Source organism: Eurytemora carolleeae, unplaced genomic scaffold (assembly GCF_000591075.1).
Source record: "Eurytemora carolleeae unplaced genomic scaffold, Eaff_2.0 scaffold318, whole genome shotgun sequence".
In the NCBI taxonomy this organism is placed as follows: Eukaryota; Metazoa; Arthropoda; class Copepoda; order Calanoida; family Temoridae; genus Eurytemora; species Eurytemora carolleeae.
The window spans coordinates 76,377-95,966 of NW_019396228.1; the positions used below are offsets into that span (position 1 = coordinate 76,377).

General features: G+C 32.0%; 2 protein-coding genes across 2 annotated transcripts in view; one reads left to right on the forward strand and one right to left on the reverse strand.

Moving 5' to 3' along the window:
• Positions 1-2,256, forward strand: part of LOC111698746 (repetin) — a 6,010-nt gene extending 3,754 nt beyond the window's left edge. Inside the window, exons 7-8 of the mRNA XM_023469162.1 lie at positions 1,129-1,315; positions 1,991-2,256. Coding sequence (XP_023324930.1) covers positions 1,129-1,315; positions 1,991-2,082 — 279 coding nt within the window. The 3' untranslated portion in view covers positions 2,083-2,256. The remainder of the gene's footprint in view (positions 1-1,128; positions 1,316-1,990) is intronic.
• A 2,838-nt stretch (positions 2,257-5,094) lies between these two features.
• LOC111698745 (zinc finger protein 91) lies at positions 5,095-19,389 on the reverse strand. Its single transcript, XM_023469161.1, has 5 exons — positions 19,112-19,389; positions 18,833-19,067; positions 9,864-10,655; positions 8,817-9,407; positions 5,095-7,549 (listed from the first exon to the last, which is right to left on the reverse strand). The coding sequence occupies exons 2-5, from the start codon at positions 18,995-18,997 to the stop codon at positions 5,285-5,287; spliced, it is 3,813 nt and encodes a 1,270-aa protein (XP_023324929.1). The 5' UTR covers positions 18,998-19,067; positions 19,112-19,389; the 3' UTR covers positions 5,095-5,284.
• Between the last annotated feature and the right edge of the window lie 201 nt (positions 19,390-19,590).

Sequence of the window (19,590 nt, forward strand, 5' to 3'; positions counted from 1 at the left end):
ATATTTCTACATTGCTTTGGAAAGTGTAAACAGATCTATTTTACTGAATAAGTCAATTGAAAGCTTCAGGTAAAAGTATTTGCTTTATTATCAAATACACATAGTATTGCTAAAAGGTCGTCTTCATAATCGAAACTTTTATGAGTCTCAGTTTAAAAAAACCTTGTTTTTGTATTTTGTGTTTATTTTTTCTTCAAATAAAATAGTATTTATTATTTTCATAATACCAATATTATCAGAACTTGAGTCACAAATGAAATGAACAAAACATTTTTCTACTCTAGAAATGTCGTCTGGGGGGTCACTGTACACATTCAATTAAGTTCAATGCAGATACATAACTTTCTGTTAAAGCAAATTAAGTTTCAATAAGATCAATCTCACAAAACCTGAGCTGAAAAATTTAGAATGGTGGATATCGAGATTAATGCTTGATCCTCTCTTTTTCTTAAAATCAAAAGTTTGTCCATTGGATACTCAGATTAAGTAATCGGGATTAAGGATATCTCATTCTAAAGTTTTCAGCTCTGATAACAGATATTAGTTGGGGCATTAATTATAAAAAATAAAAAATAAAAAATAAAATGAAAAGAAAATACCGTTGGGTGTTTTTTAGTAGCTGTTTTTTGTTTACAATGGAAACTGATTAATCATGAAAGTTTTAAATTATGTTCTTTTCAATATGAAAGAATTCTGTACAAACTTTCTAAACTTAAAGTGACTGTAGGCGTTATTCCAAGTGACCCTCCAATTTTAGAGTTGTGTGTCCCAATTTCAAAAGTACCCTTCCAACCTTAGACTGATCAGTGATCAGTGATGTTGCATATCCTTATTAATGCACAGAAACGCTTGAAATTGTTGAACACTTTGTCTGCAAGCGGATTAGCAGTAAACACTTTTTGGTGTTTTCACACGTTAAGGCATGCACTTCGTGTATATGGCAATTCAAATATCATTTGGGAGATATACACACGGAACTTTCTGTCCTCGATAAACAGTCAAAGTTTTAAAGAGCACCGTTGTAAATCAGGCTCTTTTTTGCATGGAGGCCGGAGGGTCACATGAAATTACGCTTACAGTCCCTTTAATAAATATATTTTTGATGTAAATATATTGTTTTTTGTTAAGAATCCAACAAACCCAGCTGATTCTTTATACGAGGCGGAAAATTATTTAAACAGTCAACAGCAACAGCAGCAACAAAAACAATACAAACGACAGTTGAGACCTTACAGAACACAGCAGACAGTACGATATGAACAGACAAGAAAACAACAACAACAATCTAATCCAATCAGTTTATTTGATAATTACGGTAAAGGCTACTATTTATTTTTTTTCATTATTAAATAAATTAAGATTTGATTATCATGAAATCCAAAAAAAGTTCATTGAAATAATAATTGACATCAAATAAACAAAAAAACAACAATTTTTTGGTGAAATATGTTACTTGTATATCTAGCTATATCATTCGTTATATCAGAATTAACATCTAGATGATCAGATTTAATAAATAGAAGAGATATTTGAACCGGTTTAACTAAGTTGAACCACTTTACTTGTGAAGTTGTGCCAAAATCAAGTTGAAGATCAGTGGTTCAACTTAGTCTACGCAGTTCAACAATGTCTAACTATTTATTAAATGTGGAACCGATTAAATGAATTTGAGCTAGATAGCTGAACTACATACCGTCGATTCAAATTTATATTTGTAGTTCTGCAGTGCACTTATTATCTAAAGGATATGGACAAAACCTGAATCACCGATTCAAAATACGTAGTTGAACCGTTATCGGAAACTGATTTATATATTTAAGTGACTGCTACCGGAAACTGATTTATATATTTAAGGGACTGATACCGGAAACTGATTTATATATTTAAGTGACTGCTACCGGAAACTGATTTATATATTTAAGTGACTGCTACCGGAAACTGATCTATATATTTAAGGAACTGCTACCGGAAACTGATTTATATATTCAAGGAACTGCTACCGGAAACTGTGTTTGCAGATGTACTTGTTGTCCCTGCTGTCCCTGTGAGAATCCAGATTACGAATATGTTGATACGAAATAATTACAAATTTTTCATTTGTTTAGCTCATCATCGTTTTAACCCTATCTGGTCTTGGGGGAGGGGGGGGGGTCAATTACCCCTCCCCCATCGTTTTTTGCAATAACTCAAAAAGTATTTGAGCTAGGAAGCTCAAACTTAAAGGGACTGAAAGTATTATTTCATGTGACCCTCCAAACAAAGTTTGCAGCGTCCGATTTACAACGATACCCTTGAAACCTAAATCAGATTAAAACTGTGGAAGATACCGTCGTTGTTCTGAATTGAAAAGTGCTTATTTCTGTCAGTTTCTCCATTGCTTCTTGTAAAAAAAATGCACAAGTTTCATTTTCGCAGAGAACCCGGAAATGAAAATAAGTTTAAAGGAAATTAAACATTAAAATCTAATTCATACTTGATCAGACAAAGGTTTCAAGGGTACTGTTGTAAATCTGGCATTGGCCCATCTTTGCATGGAGGGTCACTTAAAATTACACTTACAGTCCCTTTAAGAATTCCCTTTCAAAAATGTATGCTCAAAAATTTGATTTCATTAAACGAAGAAATTTTTGCTGACTTGAGAAATTATTATTAACCAAGACGATTGGTAAATTCATTTTCATAAAAATTCTTGGAATAATATCTTAACATTTTTAAATTATTTTTCTTAAATATATCAGACGAAGAGAAAAAATTAAATTAAGTCAAAAAGCTTTGAATCTAAATCTTGATAGTACTTCATTTCAGACCTGATTATTGATGATTCAGTGATTTTTTTTTATGGCACTTTTATTTATCCTGAAAATGTTTTGGAGCTTAAAACCATTTTTTAGTAAAAAATATAAACATTTGTTTCTTTTTTACTTTTAAAAATTATTAATTTTGTAATTTGTTTGTTCTTCCAAATAATTAAATATGGCTTCCATTGTAGCGTAAATTGATAAATATATATATTCAAGGAAAACTTAAAAATAACTTTTGACATTTGTAATAATACATATTTACGACCAGAGATGATTTGTAACTTAAATCCAGTGCTACAAAGTGAAATATATATATTATAGATGCGGATCCAGATCCCTCACGTTAAAATATTGTTCTTCATCTTAATGAATATGTCCAATATAATAAAATATTTTTCAAAGCTGAAACTTGGTTAGTAATGTTAAATTTAGGGAAGTTTTAAGAATCTCTAAAAGAATTTTATGCCTTTTTCTAAATTGCTCTGTATCATGTTTTACTATTTACTATTTGTTGATTTCTTAAATAAATTGTGTTTAAAACCCAAGATTTAATACAACCAAAAATGATTAGCCTGCAACCCTGGCTATAATTATTTAATTAAAACATGTAACACGTATGTCTTGTAGAATTCAATCCTTAATACATATCCATCTGTATCCATGGCCACAATGTTCCATATTATTCAGATTCTTTATTTTGTGTACAGGGAGTCCCACAAACATTACAGTTGCTGAATATTTTAGAATGTCTTCTTCCATAATTTGTTATGTTGTTTGATATTAAAGAAATCATTTTATGGCAGTTTTATGATAGTAAAATCTATCCCAGATTAAGATATATTGGAGTAAAAGATTTTTCTACCGAACTAAGCTGCAAAAAGTCTGTAAATCTAATCCAGTATTTGGAAGACGACATTCTAAACTATCATGTTTCGTAGGACACTCCTTATTTACCTATTTTGCGGAATAAATAAAAAATAATTTAAGTCAATCATGATTTTATATATATATATATATATATCACCCCTGTATCAATATTCAATATCATTGTATTGTTAAAATGAGTTAAATTCTTCTTAAGAATTAAAGAAAAAAATTTGAAACGAGTTTTTTTTCCCCTGAGCTTGAAAATTTTAATGACGAGAGCTTCCGGTTAAATTAATGCTTTTCAAAACGAATCTTTAAGATGTTATTTCGAAATGATGGATTAGCATATTCATGAACCATTTATTATTAAAAAGTTAAGAGACGAAATTCGATTCTTTAGCAGAGGATTTTCAAATTTCTAATCTTAAAGTGATAACCAAAAAAATGTAGAATATGAAGACGACATTGCAGCAATACTGAAGTCTATTTGATCTTGTTACAAAGCAAATAGCTTTACTAGTTATTAAATCAATTAATAATTGAAATGGGTCTGTTTACATTGCACAATTGCTGTGCCTCATGTTCATTGGACTATTTAAGTCGTTACTTGAGTTTGAAAGTCGGCTTCCTATTCCAGAGTCTTCTAATTATCACTGTATAAAACTAGATTTACGGAGTTCTTTGATTTTAATTTGTTAAATCTTTCAATAATTTGAAAGAAGACGACATTTGAGCCCTATTTAAATTCAACAATCAGATCTATCTCGCTTAAAATGTTAATATATATTTACATTAAATATTTATATACAACACACCCCAAATAATGAGTTAGTCTTCATAATAAGCTATATTCAGATACAAGACGATCGTTTGATGTCGTCTTCATACTTCAATGCTAACACACAAGACTTTGATTATTTAATATTCTGGTAGTAAAAATATAAGTGGTAATGAATAAACTTAAAAAATACTATGCTGGAATGTTTTCTTTTGAGAACAGTCTATAGAATCAATTAAGATTTCAATTGTAAAAATGTTATAAATTCACTTTATGATTTATAGTGCAAATCCGCGAGATAAAAAATTAAAAATCAACAATATTTAAGAAAAATAATTTGAACAGTTAACAATCGCTAAGATTCCTGGCAAATAATTCATTTTTAGGAAAAAATTGTTAAGTAAAAGTCGTCTTTGCTCTGCAAATTCAACATTTCAAAATTGAATAAACTTATCGTTTGAAGTACTTTGCTTAATCATAATAATTTGTGTGTCAAGAAATGTTAGTAGGACAGTTGAAATTCATGTATTTCTTTTATTTAAATTTTTTTAAACTTACTTCTCCCAAGTATACAGGTTGATAAAAAAATAACATTTATTTTGATGCACTGGTATTTCGGACATATACAAATCAAATAAATTTAACAAATATAGTTTTCATTTTATTCAAACTAGTTTAGTATTTCTTGAATTGATGAATTAACAAATAATTTTTTTAACATTTATACTGATGGATAAATTTATCATTCCATTCTCATTTACAATATTATTTACTGCGTGAGCATTATTTTCATTGAAATGATTTCCTTCTTCTGGATCCTTTTTATCTGAAGAATTCTTCAATGTTCTGGAATTCTTACCAGCTGATAATTTATATCCTCATTATCAAAATCTAGATCAGAGAAGTCAAGATAATTTTCCGGAGTAAGAATGATTTTAGAATAAATCTCATTTTCCTCTCCACATTTGTTTTCCAACATAAGATGATTTTCTTTTGAAGTATTTTCATTCTCCTGTGAATGGTTTTTTACTAGTTCAAAGTGTTCTTCTTCAATCAATGTATCAGGAACAGGATGGTGTTCTTCTTCAATCAATGTACCAAGAACAGGCTGGGGTTCTTCAATCAATGTACCAGGAACAGGCTGGGGTTCTTCTTCAATCAATGTATCAGGAACAGCCTGGGGTTCTTCCTCAATCAATGTATCAGGAGCAGCCTGGGGTTCTTCTTCAATCAATGTACCAGGAACAGGCTGAGGTTCTTCTTCAATCAATGTACCAGGAGCAGGCTGGGGTTCTTCTTCAATCAATGTATCAGGAGCAGCCTCGGGTTCTTCTTCAATCAATGTACCAGGAACAGGCTGAGGTTCTTCTTCAATCAATGTACCTGGAACAGGCTGGGGTTCTTCATCAATCAATGTACCAGGAACAGGCTGGGGTTCTTCAATCAATGTACCTGGAACAGACTGGGGTTCTTCATCAATCAATGTACCAGGAACAGGCTGGTGTTCTTCTTCAATCAATGTACCTGGAACAGGCTGGGGTTCTTCAATCAATGTACCAGGAACAGGTTGGGGTTCTTCTATCAATGTACCAGGAACAGGCTGGGGTTCTTCTTCAATCAACGTACCTGGAACAGGCTGGTGTTCTTCTTCAATCAATGTATCAGGAACAGGCTGGGGTTCTTCTTCAATCAATGTACCAGGAACAGGCTGGGGTTCTTCTTCAATCAATGTACCAGGAGCAGCCTGGGGGTCAAGTTCACTTCCAAGCTCCTTCCCACTAAGTTCATGATCGCTTTCATGGTCACCTTCAATTTGAAGCTCCTGGTCATTTTTAGTTCCTGTCTCAAGATCATTTACCTCTTCGTTATTGATCACCATCCCAGGATCATTTCCTACTGCATGATCATTTACAAGTTCAGGATCACTATCATGATCACCTTCAATTTGAAGCTCCTGGTCATTTGACAAATCATTCTCACTTTCCATCTCAAGATCATTTACCCCTTCATTATAGATCACCATTCCAGGACCATTTCCTGCTGCATGACCCTGAACAATTGCAGAATCAACTTCAAGATCTTGTTCCATTTCAAGTTCCAGCTGAGCATAATTTTCAACACCATCATCATCATGCTCAACCTTTTTCCTTTTACGAGTGAATTCTTGTTCAATATCTATAAGTTCAGGATCTGGGCAACCATTTCTCTTCATCCTCTGTTTTTGAGCATTTTTCATGTGTATTTTCATGTGTCGAGAAAATTTCCAGCTATCTGAAAACGTTTTGCCACATCTACTGCAGTAAAAGGGGAGTTTCTTGTGAGTTTTAGTGTGTTCTTTTAAAGAATGCCTCCATACAAAGGTCTTATCACATCTATTACATTCATACAAATCTGTTTCACAATCAGTTTCTTGTTGGGATTTAGGCCTAGGTCCATGGTTTTGCTGTCCCTTTTCCTTGTGATGCAGTAAGAGTTTATCATCATCCTCCTCCTGCTCTTCATCCTGGGATTGCTTAGGTTCAGATTCCTCGTCAGTTGAAAGGTCAGATTTATATTCTGCTTCTAGAATATTCCTGGTTAGTTCACTTGCACGGATGAATGATTTTCTTATTTTACATTCTAACTGTCGTTTCTTTACACGACTGTTTGAATTTAAATCACATTTGTTAGTTTCTCTTTTAGATGAGACTATTTCTTTGGCATGTAAGAGGTGCATGTGACGAGTTACACTATCTGTACGTGTGAATGTTTTACTACAGATGGGACATTTAATTGATTTTTCTTCCGTATGAGAACGCATGTGTCTTCTTGTCCTGGTCAGATGACTTTTAGGAACAAATGATTGTTTTGTTTTAGATAAAGTTTGTTTTGTATGAAAACGGCGCATGTGACGATTTAAACTATCTAACCGAGAAAATGCTTGATTACAAACTTTGCATTGCAAAGTTTTTTCACCAGTATGAATTCTTAAGTGTCTGGTCAAAATATTTTTATCGGAAAACATTTTGTCGCAGATTTGACAATAACATGGGGCATCGCCAGTAAGAGAAAATCTCTTCTTACTTCCTCTTGAAACTTTAACTTGAGCTGTTTCCTCAAAATTCTAAAAACATATTGTTAAATTAAATATAGTTTAAAATCAAAGAACGTACTGAGTCTAAAACTAAAGAATGCGCGAATTTTAAGTTCGAGGTTAAAAGTTCTGTAAAATAATGAAGCTACTTAAATATTAAACTTTCTCAATTTTAAATTTGAATTTCCCGGGAAAAATCTGAACCAATCAGAGAAAAGGATTTACGGAGAATTATTACGTAAGTATCGGTATAATCAGCTGTTTTTTAATTTTACATTATTTACATGACGGAAAACAAAACATATTTCCAGTTACACCCGTATGTTTGGTTTACGTGCAAACATTAATTAATCTAAAACGTGAAATTTATAAAATAAAGGTTTTTACTTTTAAATATATCGTAACTAGTTGAAAGCCGCTGACCGCTGAATGATGATAGACAAATAGGGATTGCGGAATTTCAAGATTTTAACCCTGTGTTTAAATTTTAACTCGTCGATTTCGGCGAGTGAAATATTTATCCACAGGGTTAAATATTTAACCTCACGGTTAAAGTTTAGGTTTAAATTAAGTCAGAAGTGGCATTTAACCATGAACTTAAAATTTAAGTCAAAACTTTTCGTTCTTTAATTTTAGACTCTGGTTCCCTCAATAAGCACGGAAATTAAGTGACGACTTTTATATAAGCTCTGTTCCACTTGGCATTTTTTACAGTTTAAGTTAAAATTTCATTAAAAAATGGAGCAAAGTTTTGTAATTTCCTAAATGTGGTCTGTCATTTTTGTACCTTAAAAATTTACTGAGATATAAAAAATAGTTGTCCAGATTTTAATTAACTAAATCATGTCAAAATTGTTTAAAAATTAACATCTTGTTTAATTTGATAAATTGAAGGAAATTTGTCCACATTTAGAAAAGTTCAAGTTAATCATAAACAATCTATGTTTATTGTTTATTGTACTCTTTGTTTCCTATCCATCAACATCAAACATGATTTATAAGTCGTTTCCCGTGTTTATTGGGACAGTATGTAACATTTTTTTCGCCACTCACATGACCCCAGGTAAGGTTTATATGTAGCTGGTCAAAGTTGAAAAATATTTCTCGAAAAAATGTCAACATTTACTATTTTTTTAATGCACCAGATAATTAAGCAGGACAATTTTGAGATTTAAAATTTTGAAAAAATGTAGCAATTGTATAACAACAGTCAAAAGCTAAAATTGTGACTTAAAAAGGTGCGCGAAGCGTTCTAAAACCCAATTATTTGCATTAACCCATAATTCAAAGAATAAACCTTGCTTGATTCTTTCGGTGCAGACTTTTCAGCGTGTTCTAGGTTCAGTTCAATAGGTTCATTATGTTGTTCAGGTTGTTCTTTATTTTGTGCTTCCGGCTCAGTTTCACTCTCAGAAGATTGTAAACTCGTTACATTTTGACTAGTATGTGATCTCAGGTGCACTGTTAAATTAGACTGTCGTTGAAACACTGACTCACACAACCCACATTTAAAAACAATATGATGTTTTTTTATGTGTTCTAGAAATTCACTTTCCTTTAAAAAGGTGTGTTCACTGCATCTAGGACAGCTAAATGATGAAGTTCTCATGCTTCTATTTTGCCCAAATTTGTTTTCACTTGTGTCACATTTATTAGGCACTGCAACTGTGTTTGTTTCTAGGTCTATTAATAAAATTGATGAAGAACTTTTTCGCGGAATCTTTTTTTCCCGAACTTCACACTCACAGTCTAGTATTTGTTCTCTGTTATGGGTTTTAATATGTCTTTTAAAATTAGCTATATGGCTAACTTTTAATCCGCAGTCATTACACACAAATACTTTCCTTCTCCTTCTCAAGTCTTTGCCCTCCGGTATATTCTGCGAATTCTAAAAATAAAAAGAGATTAAAAATACAGTTTATAATGTTTAAGTTATAATAAATGAGAATTAGGTTTATTATTGTAAAGTTAAACGTCTCAATATTTAGTTTTTGGTAAAAGATTTGAATTATGTATGTAGTTTAAATTAATTCTGAACAACAAACTCTTGATGTTCTCAAAGATGTCCAGTTGCTCCGGGTTCTCCTGGAATCCCTAGGGGTCCAGGTAAACCCAGAGCTCATGCGTCATAAATGCAAAAGTTAATGGGAAAAATAATTTTCAGAGAAAAAAGACCATTTCTGTTTTGTTTTCAATTTAAAGACTTCAATTCATGATTGGCCAAAAAAAACTTAAATACATATTTTTGCAATTACTAAAGTGATAGAAGTCTTTATTGCCCCCCACCCCGCACTTTTGTTGCGCCTAATATCTCTTTTTAAAGTTTAAAGAAGTTGCAATTTACCTTTCTAGGTTCTGGATCCGGCTCAGATTCAGATTCAATTTCAATTATAGATAAAGTTTCTTGATCAGATTCTGAAGCCTCAATCTCGAGATCTTCTTCATATTTCTGATCCCATTTGATTTTTCTTAAATCAATTCCAATGCGTTTGCTAGGGATTAATGTTGATCTTTTACGCTTCTGTTGTTGCTCAACAACCTCATTACAATCCTCAGATCTAACTGGAGTTATTTTTAGGTTGATTCTCTTCTTCTCCTCTTGTATTCTAGAACTGTCCTTTAACGGATCCTGCTCTTGTTGATCAGGCTGATATTCAAGGTTTATATCACACTTGGTTTTAGATCGCGATGTAGAGTCAGCTTTAGAATTCTTATCTTCATAATCTTCGACATGATGGGATTTAATGTGAACAATCAAATTAGACTGCCGTTCAAAGAACAATTTACATATTTTGCAAATTAAAGGCTTTTCTTCACCTGTGTGAGTTCTTATGTGTCTTTTTAAAGTTTCTTTCAGTGCAAAGGATTTTTCACATATACCACATTTATGTGGCTTTTCACCTGTGTGAGTAACCATGTGTCTTGCTACTTTACTCTTACATAGGAATTTCTTTTCACATATATTGCATTTGTAACGTTTCTCATCTAAGTGACTGAACAATGCCGATTTCAAATTGTTATTGCATTTCTGATCCTTAGTTTCTTTGGGTTTGATTCTCTCCTCCTGCTTTCTAGAACAATCATGGTCCAATTCCACTCCATCCCTAGATTCTGGGAACCTTCTGTTCTCCATATTCTGCAAATATAATAGGTTTAAATGAATTGTTCACTGATCAATATTAGTTAACTGCAAGGTTAGATAAATCAAAAACTTTAAGGGTTTGAAAAGAAAGGTTTCATTATTTTAATTGCTTATAGTTGAACAAATGTGCGTGAACAAGGTTTGGCAAACGGGCGATTATGGAACCGATGAATATTTAGTTTATCCCTTAAAAAACTTTACTGTAGAGGTATTTGGTACTGATCAAGGTGTCATTGGAAAGCTTTTTGGTGATTGATTTCAGACTTTTTTATTTAGACAGGGGGTCCTCCCTTTACCTTATAATGTTAATATCCATGAAAATATGAGTTCTTGCCAAATTTAAGGCTCCTGTGGTCTAAAACTGTGACCGCATTTGATATTTAGTATTTTTTAATATCCGGTTGGAATTACTTCTCCTTGTAAAGTATCTGAAGAGAAGAGTCGAATGGAAATATATTTGCCTCCAGGCGAATATTGTGTGTAACCAGAGCTGAAAACTTTAGAATGGTGGATATCGGGATTAAGGCTTAATCCACTCTTTTTCTTAATCTCGAGATTAAATATTGCTTGTTCTCCACTCATTTTTAATCTTCAGATTATTTAACCTATCGGGATTAAGGATATCCCATTCTAAAGTTTTCAGCTCTGATAAACTTTAGTTGGTTCAACAATATTCGTTTGTATAGTTATAATGTAAATATATGTGTGTGTATAAGCATGCCTTGTTATTCCACCCAATCTTGGATTTTTAATACTGAATTCTTTTCAAGTCTGGACTACTTCTGTAAAGGGTGATATTGCGTTTCTGTTCATAAATATACAAATTCAATTTTGATAATATTAAGTTTGTTAATTTGTAAATTTGAGTTCGCTGTTTTAAAACATATAGATACAAACAAGGGTGTAATGCAAGGAAAGTTGATTGCGGTCGTGTATACTCTGCGTACACATTGAAAACAGTTCTCTTTGGGCGGAATTTGTAAACAAGATTGAAGAATAGATGCATCAGTTTTCGTTTTATAGTATCCTTGGAGGTTAAAAGCATTAAATTTTGATAATTTTGATAATTCTCATAATATTTCATTGATTATAATTTTAACAAAAAATTTTGTATGGGGGTTTTGACATTTGTATTGCATATGCGGGGAGGGTCCTAAGTATGGAGGCCGTAGGGGGAGGGGGTTGATAAACTTTGATTTCTTTTATTTTGAATATACAAATAATTAATATAGTTTTAAAAAAACAGATAGGGGAAGAACCTTTGGACTGAGGGGCTGGGATTTGGTGACATGGAAACGCCTCAACACGGAAACGACTGAACATGGAAACAGATCAAAAATTATTTTTGAGGAATTTCCGTTGTTTTAGAAATTCGAGGAAATCCCTCAAAAGTTCAGAATTATTGAGGGATTTCCGAATATTTTGTATCCGTTTCCCAATATTTAGAGTAAAATGGTTTCCTCTTTTTTTTAATCAATTTCCTCATATTTGTAGGTCCGTTTCCTCATATTTTTGATCCGTTTCAGCTTTTTTCAAAAACTTTAAAAATCTTAATTTGTTGATCGGTTTCCTCAAATTTTAGGTACGTTTCCTCATATTTTTGATCCGTTTCAGCTTTTTTTCAAAAACTTTAAAAATCTCATTTTGTTAATCTTTTTCCTCAAATTTTAGGTCCGTTTCCTCATATTTTTGATCCATTTCCGCTATTTTCAAAAAACTTTAAAAAATCTCATTTTGTTGATCAATTTCCTCAAATTTTAGGTCCGTTTCCTCATATTTTTTATCTGTTTCTGCTTTTTTTAAAAACTTTAAAAATCTCAATTTGTTGAATCGGTTTCCTCAAATTTTAGGTCTGTTTCCTCATATTTTGATCCGTTTCCGCTTTTTTCAAAAACTTTAAAAACCTCAATTTGTTGATCGGTTTCCTCAAATTTTAGGTCCGTTTACTCATATTCAAAAACTTTTAAATAATCTTTTTTTGGTATCCGCAGGGGATTACCGAGAGTATTTTCAGAATTTGAAGTAAAAAAAACGGCATTTTTCAATCGCTGAAGGGTTTGCTTTGAGCTCAATAATACACCAAATTTTTATAATAACAAAGAGAACTCTTAGTCAAATTAAATCATTTCAATGGAGCTGTTTTGTACCCCCCCTCCCCCATCTATACTATTTAATCAATTTTGAAAAATAGTGTGCACACTCCCCAATAAATATTGTTGATTACAGACGACTATAAAAAGTCGTCTTTCATTTTGAAATACAAGAAAAAAACTATAAACATAGAAGCTAGATTCCACTATCATAATGCTAAGTCTACAGATTTGCCCCTGCACGGATCAGGGAATTAATTGTATAAGAATTCGGTTGGGGGGAAGGGGGACTTAAAATTATTACTATACTATATCGTCTTTCATCTGGAAATACAAGAAATAAACTATAAACATAGAAGCTAGATTTCACTAGCATAATGCTAAGTCTACAGATTTGCCCCTGCACGGATCAGGGAATTAATTGTATAAGAATTCGGGGGGGTGGGAGGACTTTTTAAAATTTTTGAAATTCTATATTTTTTTGTAATCGAATGGTTAAAGAAATTCAGTGAACCTTTTTTTCTCGCAAAATCAATGGTTCAGAAAAGCAAAAATGTGTATATATATTATTTCTATCAAATTCTAGAATTTTATTAAGATTGAATCACAGAATCACAGAAAATTTGCAAAATTGTAATAAAAAAATTCGTAATTTTCAGTTCTGGTCTATTTTTTGATGAGAATTTCTTTAAATCCTCCAGTTCAAAAAATTAACAAATAATGCTACTTGAAATATTAAAGATATAAACTTAAACTGTGGAATATTAAGACGACAGCAATTATCTGAATATGTAATGAATTGTTTTAAAGCAAATGGTTTTACAAAAACCTTAAAAATCAGTTGTTATGTGAAATGGGTCTGTGCACACTGCACAATTAGTCTAAAAGTTGTCTTCCTGTTCCACGGTTTTGTGGTTCTCACTGTAACATTTTTATAAAATATGGATAAAGTAATGTATCACTGATTCCACAGAAAGGACTAAATATGTGTACTAATTTGTTTAATTCTTTCACAGTACGTACAATATATTGCTTGATACACGAAAAAGAGTTTAAATGAGCATGTATCAAGATGTAAGATCAAAAAACATATACAAAAGTGTATGACCTTTAAGTAAATAATACCTTTTGTCTTTTCTGTGTAATTTCTATAGTTAATAAAAATAATATTTGATTTATATAAAAAACTGATTTCATACAGGGTGTCCCTATAAATATGGGAATTCAGTGACGAATTCTGCTATGTTTACAAATTGTTTGTTTATGTTTTGACCATGCATACGGTTGTACTTAGTAAAACAAACAAATTACAGTAAACTAACAGAGTAAACTTGTCCGTCTTCACTGTTCATCTTGCAGCGACATATAGACAAATCGTTAAAACAGTCATTTACCGTTTTCACTAAATAAACTCTAGCAGACATAATAATATTATGGTTTTAGAAATTAGGAATTACACTGCTAATTCATAACAAAGACTATATCGAATTTGTCACTGAATTCCCATGTTTATTGGGACACTCTGTACACGTTCATTAAACGGTATACATTCTATAAATTTTTAAATAACTTTTTCGAACTAATGTTTTTAAGGATTAAAAATACAATTCTCTACAGGGAAAACCAGAAAGACGACATTGTATCAAGTGTATTTGATGTTAAAACAACACAATTGCCCTTACTTTCAGTAGCCTAAAATAAAAAAAGTGAAATGATCAGTGCACACTGTACCATTGTTGTGTTTTAGGTTCATCGAACTAAAGTCAAAAATTGAGTCGTCTTCCTATAATTTCACAGTTTTCTGGGTATGTATGTATGTATCGAACCATGATACGAATACACTTAAGTTTTTAATCAAAAAGAATAACACATAGGATAAAGATTTAAAAAAAAAATTAAGATTGTATAACATTCAGCAAAAGATATAATTATTCAGGGTTCCCTGTAGCTGTAAAATTATGTGTTTCTTTCTTTGCCAGATTTTAATTGCCGGGATACCCATGGGTTCCCTCAAAAATAATTTACCTATTTGGTGCGTTTCAATAAATTGAGATTTTTAAGTTTATGAAAAAAGCGGAAACGGATCAAAAATATGAGGAAACGGACCTTAAAATTTGAGGAAACCGATCAACAAAATTAGATTTTTAAAGTTTTTGAAAAAAGCAGAAATGGATCAAAAATAGGAGGAAACGGACTTAAAATTTGAGGAAACCGATCAACAAATTGAGATTTTTAAAGTTTTTGAAAAAAACGGAAACGGATCAAAAATATGAGGAAACGGACCTAAAATTTGAGGAAACCGATCAACAAATTGAGATTTTAAAAGTTTTTGAAAAAAGCGGAAATGGATCAAAAATATGAGGAAACGGACCTAAAATTTGAAGAAAATCGATCAACAAAATGAGATTTTTAAAGTTTTTGAAAAAAGCAGAAACAGATCAAAAATATGAGGAAACGGAACTAAAATTTGAGGGAACCGATCAAAAATATGAGGAAACATATCAATTTAAAAGTTTTTAAAAAAAGAGGAAACGGATCAAAAAATGAGGAAACGTACAAAAATTATTGGGAATCCCCTCAAAAATATTGGGAAATCCCTCGAAAATATTTGAAAAAAATAAAGCGGAAATGGATATACAATTTTGGTAAATCTATCAAAAATAAGAGGAAACTCCTCAAAATTTGAATTTTGAGGGATTTCCGAAAAATTTGAAGAAATCGTGGAAACACCTCAAAAAAACCTTCTTTTGAGGGGTTTCCGCTTATTTTTGATCCGTTTCCATGTTGAGGCGTTTCCATGTCACCTTATTAGGGTTAGGTTAGGTTACGACACTTTCTGGGCCGAGCGCTGTGGCTAGGACAGGCTAGGGGGCCGAGCGCTGAGGCCACGGGTTAGGTTAAGTCACTTTCTGGGCCGAGCGCTGCGGCTAGGACAGGCTAGGAGGCCGAGAGCTGCGGCCACATGTCTTGCATTTAAGATCCATGTACAAAATTGATAGGAGTGGGGGGGGGCGGGGGGGGGGGGTTTAAAAATCGTTCTCTAGGAAATTACCTATTTTTGGCTGTTAATTATGCATTCTGATAAAAATTAGGTTCTATTTGGGAGTTTGATTTCCGAATTTCTCTAAGGGAGAAGTTTGTTTTGTCGGCTTTTGCTTTACAGAGGTTCAGTGCAAATGCTGCGAGTTGTGTAAAATATGGCTTTGTAATAACAAAGAGATTTCGAAAAAATGCTTATTTTAAAGCACTGATGCGGGCTCAAATAAAAGTCTAGTTTGATATCAAGCTGTCTATCTAGACTAGAGGGGTATGTTGATTGTTGATTCCAATATTGATCCCCCTTAATAACCGAAAGAAATTTCTTGGCAACAAAAAATAGGTTAAGTTCAAAATGCTAAAATTGTGTTAAAAGACAAGTTTGTAAAAAATAAGTATGAGGCCTAGAAAGAAAAGTTACACCTTTAAATATGGTGGATTCTCATTTGAACTACTCCCGTTTGAACTATTGTTCTTTTGAACTATTCTTCATTTGAACTACTGACATGACGTCATATCCTGTAATTCAAATCAACGCATTTCTTGCTCATTTTTTTACCGCAATTCAGTTTTTATTTTTTTTTTACTACTACTCCCGACGCGATTTTAACCGGCCCCTATGTCTGTCTCCTCCCACGGGCCTGCAGGCCCCCTTGGCCCCCTCCCCTGATTACTTCAGCTGATCCACAGCATTGAACTATTTTTGTTTCCATTTGAACTATTTTTTTGTCTGTTTGAACTATTTTTACGTCCATTTGATCTACTTTTTTGTTCATTGTGACTATTTTTTTCTCATTTGACCTATTTTTTGTTCATTTTAACTATTTTTTTTTCATTTTCATTTAAAATATTTTTTTCTCATGTAAATTATTTTTTTGTTCATTTGAACTATTTCATTTGAACAATTTTTTTTTCATTTGAACTATTTCATTTGAACTATTTTCATGTTCATTTGAACTATTTTTATGTTCATTTGAACTATTCTTATGTCCATTTGAACTATTTTTTTGTTCATTTAAACTATTTTTGTGTTATTCAATAAACCATAATAACCTAGGCTAGATGTATAGCAGAATATCTTTAAATTGGTATATTTAGAGTTTCGGGTCGTCTTTAAAGTCTCATCCTTGTGGGTAACCCTGTATTTTATATTTAAAGGACCGTCAAACAATACTATTTTGGATAAATGCAGAGTGTCCCAATAAACATGAGGTTTAAGGGACGATTTCGGAGTTTTATTCTATTTTCCTTTCATCCTGCAAAACAATGTGTTATTAAAACTCTTGAGCTTTCCAAACTGTCGTCTTCCATTTGCATCTTTAAAAGCATCAAATAATTCCTTTTAACTTTTTCATTATTTGGGATGTTCAATAAATAAAAATAAAAATAAAAATCTTAATATTTCAATTAATAAAATCCAGGAAATTAGATCCTCTAAAAGCACTATAATCACTATTTTTATCAGAGGCGCAACTGGGGGGGGGGGTCGGCCGGGCGCGCGCCCTCCCCAAGCACCTGAGAGGGGTGGGGCGCGCCCCCCCCCCCTGCAGAATGAAAAGAAAGAAAGAATGGCGAAAATCAGTATCACAGGAATAAGAAAACCAATAGAGTTATTGTAGAAATTTTATTATACTATAGTTAGTTTAAAAAAATTTATTTTATCTTTCTCAATTCTCAAGGCTAAAGGCTAAACATTTAATGTAAAAAAAAGTTCTGAACTGTATTTTATTTGTGTTGAGTTTATAGAGTACTCGTAGATATCAAACTTTAAATTCTTTTGGTAAAATATTCCAAGTTTGAAATATCAAATGTTTACACCACTCGGTGCAAAGATTTAGGGATTAGGATATTTGAGTTTGTGGCAAAAACTCAGTTCCAAATCTAGAGAAAATTTTGAACCTGGCAAACTTCTAACTGATTATCATATTTGATAACTAACAAGATTAATCTTCTTTGACATAAGTTCTATAAAATCGAAAATGAATTTAGATTATGAATGTTGGTTAGATCAATCGTTAATTCAATAACTTCAAGAGCAAAGGTAAAATTATCTGTCCTTTTTCAATGTAGATGATTGAATTTATTATTTACCTATATGTATTTTTATGATTATTTCTTGCAATTTAATCTGTAATTAAACCAGGTACTTAAAAAATACATTTTTGCGATTCGCACACATATTCAATGAATTGACTCATATCATTCATTTTACAGCTGTTGGAAGTATAAATTTTGTAAACACACATGAACAAAAAATTGATTTGAATTGAACACAGCCAAATCTGCATGCAACAACTTAAAATTTCCTTTTTTTCGACTTCAAACCCTTAAAAAAGCACTTTTTGTTTATTTCATTTAAAATAATAATAGTTCAAATGAAAATAGTTCAAATGAACTAAAAATAGTTCAAATGAGCAATATATTGACTCGTTTGAACTTTTGTTCATTTCAACTACTCACGTGGTACCACGTACAGTAGTTCAAACGAACAATACAAACGGGAGTAGTTCAAATGAGATAGCATCTTAAATATCTGCAAAAGAGCTTTCCGATAACACATTGATTAAACACTTTGTACGTAAATTGTTTTTTAGTATCCATTACAACTATACTGCAAAGTTTTTTGGGGGGGAACCCGAAATATATACAGTGGTAGGCGATTAGTGCAATACAATGAAGACGACTTTTTATTTAAGTTTTGATTATTAACAAGCTTTTTTCGAATTACAAGTTTAAATGTAATTAAAGAGAAGCTTTTTTAATTGAGAACTTCCATTGACTTTTATGTGTGTATCCATGTTGTTAAACAGCCTGATATATATCAAAATTGAAATAGAAAGTCATCTTCGTTGTCTTGATATAACCGAGTTCCACTATAGGAATACAGTCAACCTTAGAATTTACTTTAAAGAGTTTTTAGTCTTCATTATAGTAAAGGACAACTGGGAACGCAAAATAGTTTCTATTACAATTTATCAGATTGGTTTGAACTTTGAATGTTCACAAAAATAAATTTATTAAAACTTTCATCTCTTTAAAACTTACCAAACATAATTTGGAAATATCATGTAAGGGTTGATATTGCGGCGCAGGTTCAATATCTGATTCAGGTTTAGGTTCAGGTTCAGGTTCAGAATCACTATCAGAATCAATTTCTCTGTCTGATTGGTCTGATTGGTCTGATTCACCTTCACTAAGTTCAGAGTTCATTTTCACCCGTGTCGTGTCTTAGCCACTTTCATTTCCTCACAAAACTGTTTTCACATATTGTGCCGTTTATATTCACATATTGTGCCATTTATATTCACATATTGTGCCGTTTATAAGGCCGTTTTCTCTTGTATAAGTTCTTATGTGATCTTCAAGATCTCCATTTTATACTTCTCACAGCAAATCATTTTCTCTGCTGCTCGAGTGTCAACACTTTCTCCAAGCTCAGAAGGAATGAACACTACGTGCGGTGTAAAAATACTTTCATTTTGTGTTCTGAAATAAAAATGTGATATAAATCAATGACTGACTTTTTCGTTGACACATTAGCAAGTGCACTTTTTTAAGTGGTCATACTAATAGGTAAATGGGCAACGCGAACACTCCAGCTTATAGTTTCAAATAAATTAATATCAGTATAGTTTTACCTATTACAATGTACTAATGTGTTAAATAACTGAACTATGAATTATTACTGCAGTAAATAAATAATTTGATTTGATTTAATCTGAAATTCCACCCTTTGCCGTCAAAACTCTTTAAAATTATCCCCCACCATTCATAGTTCTTTCATTCTTCCTTCACTCTTCCTT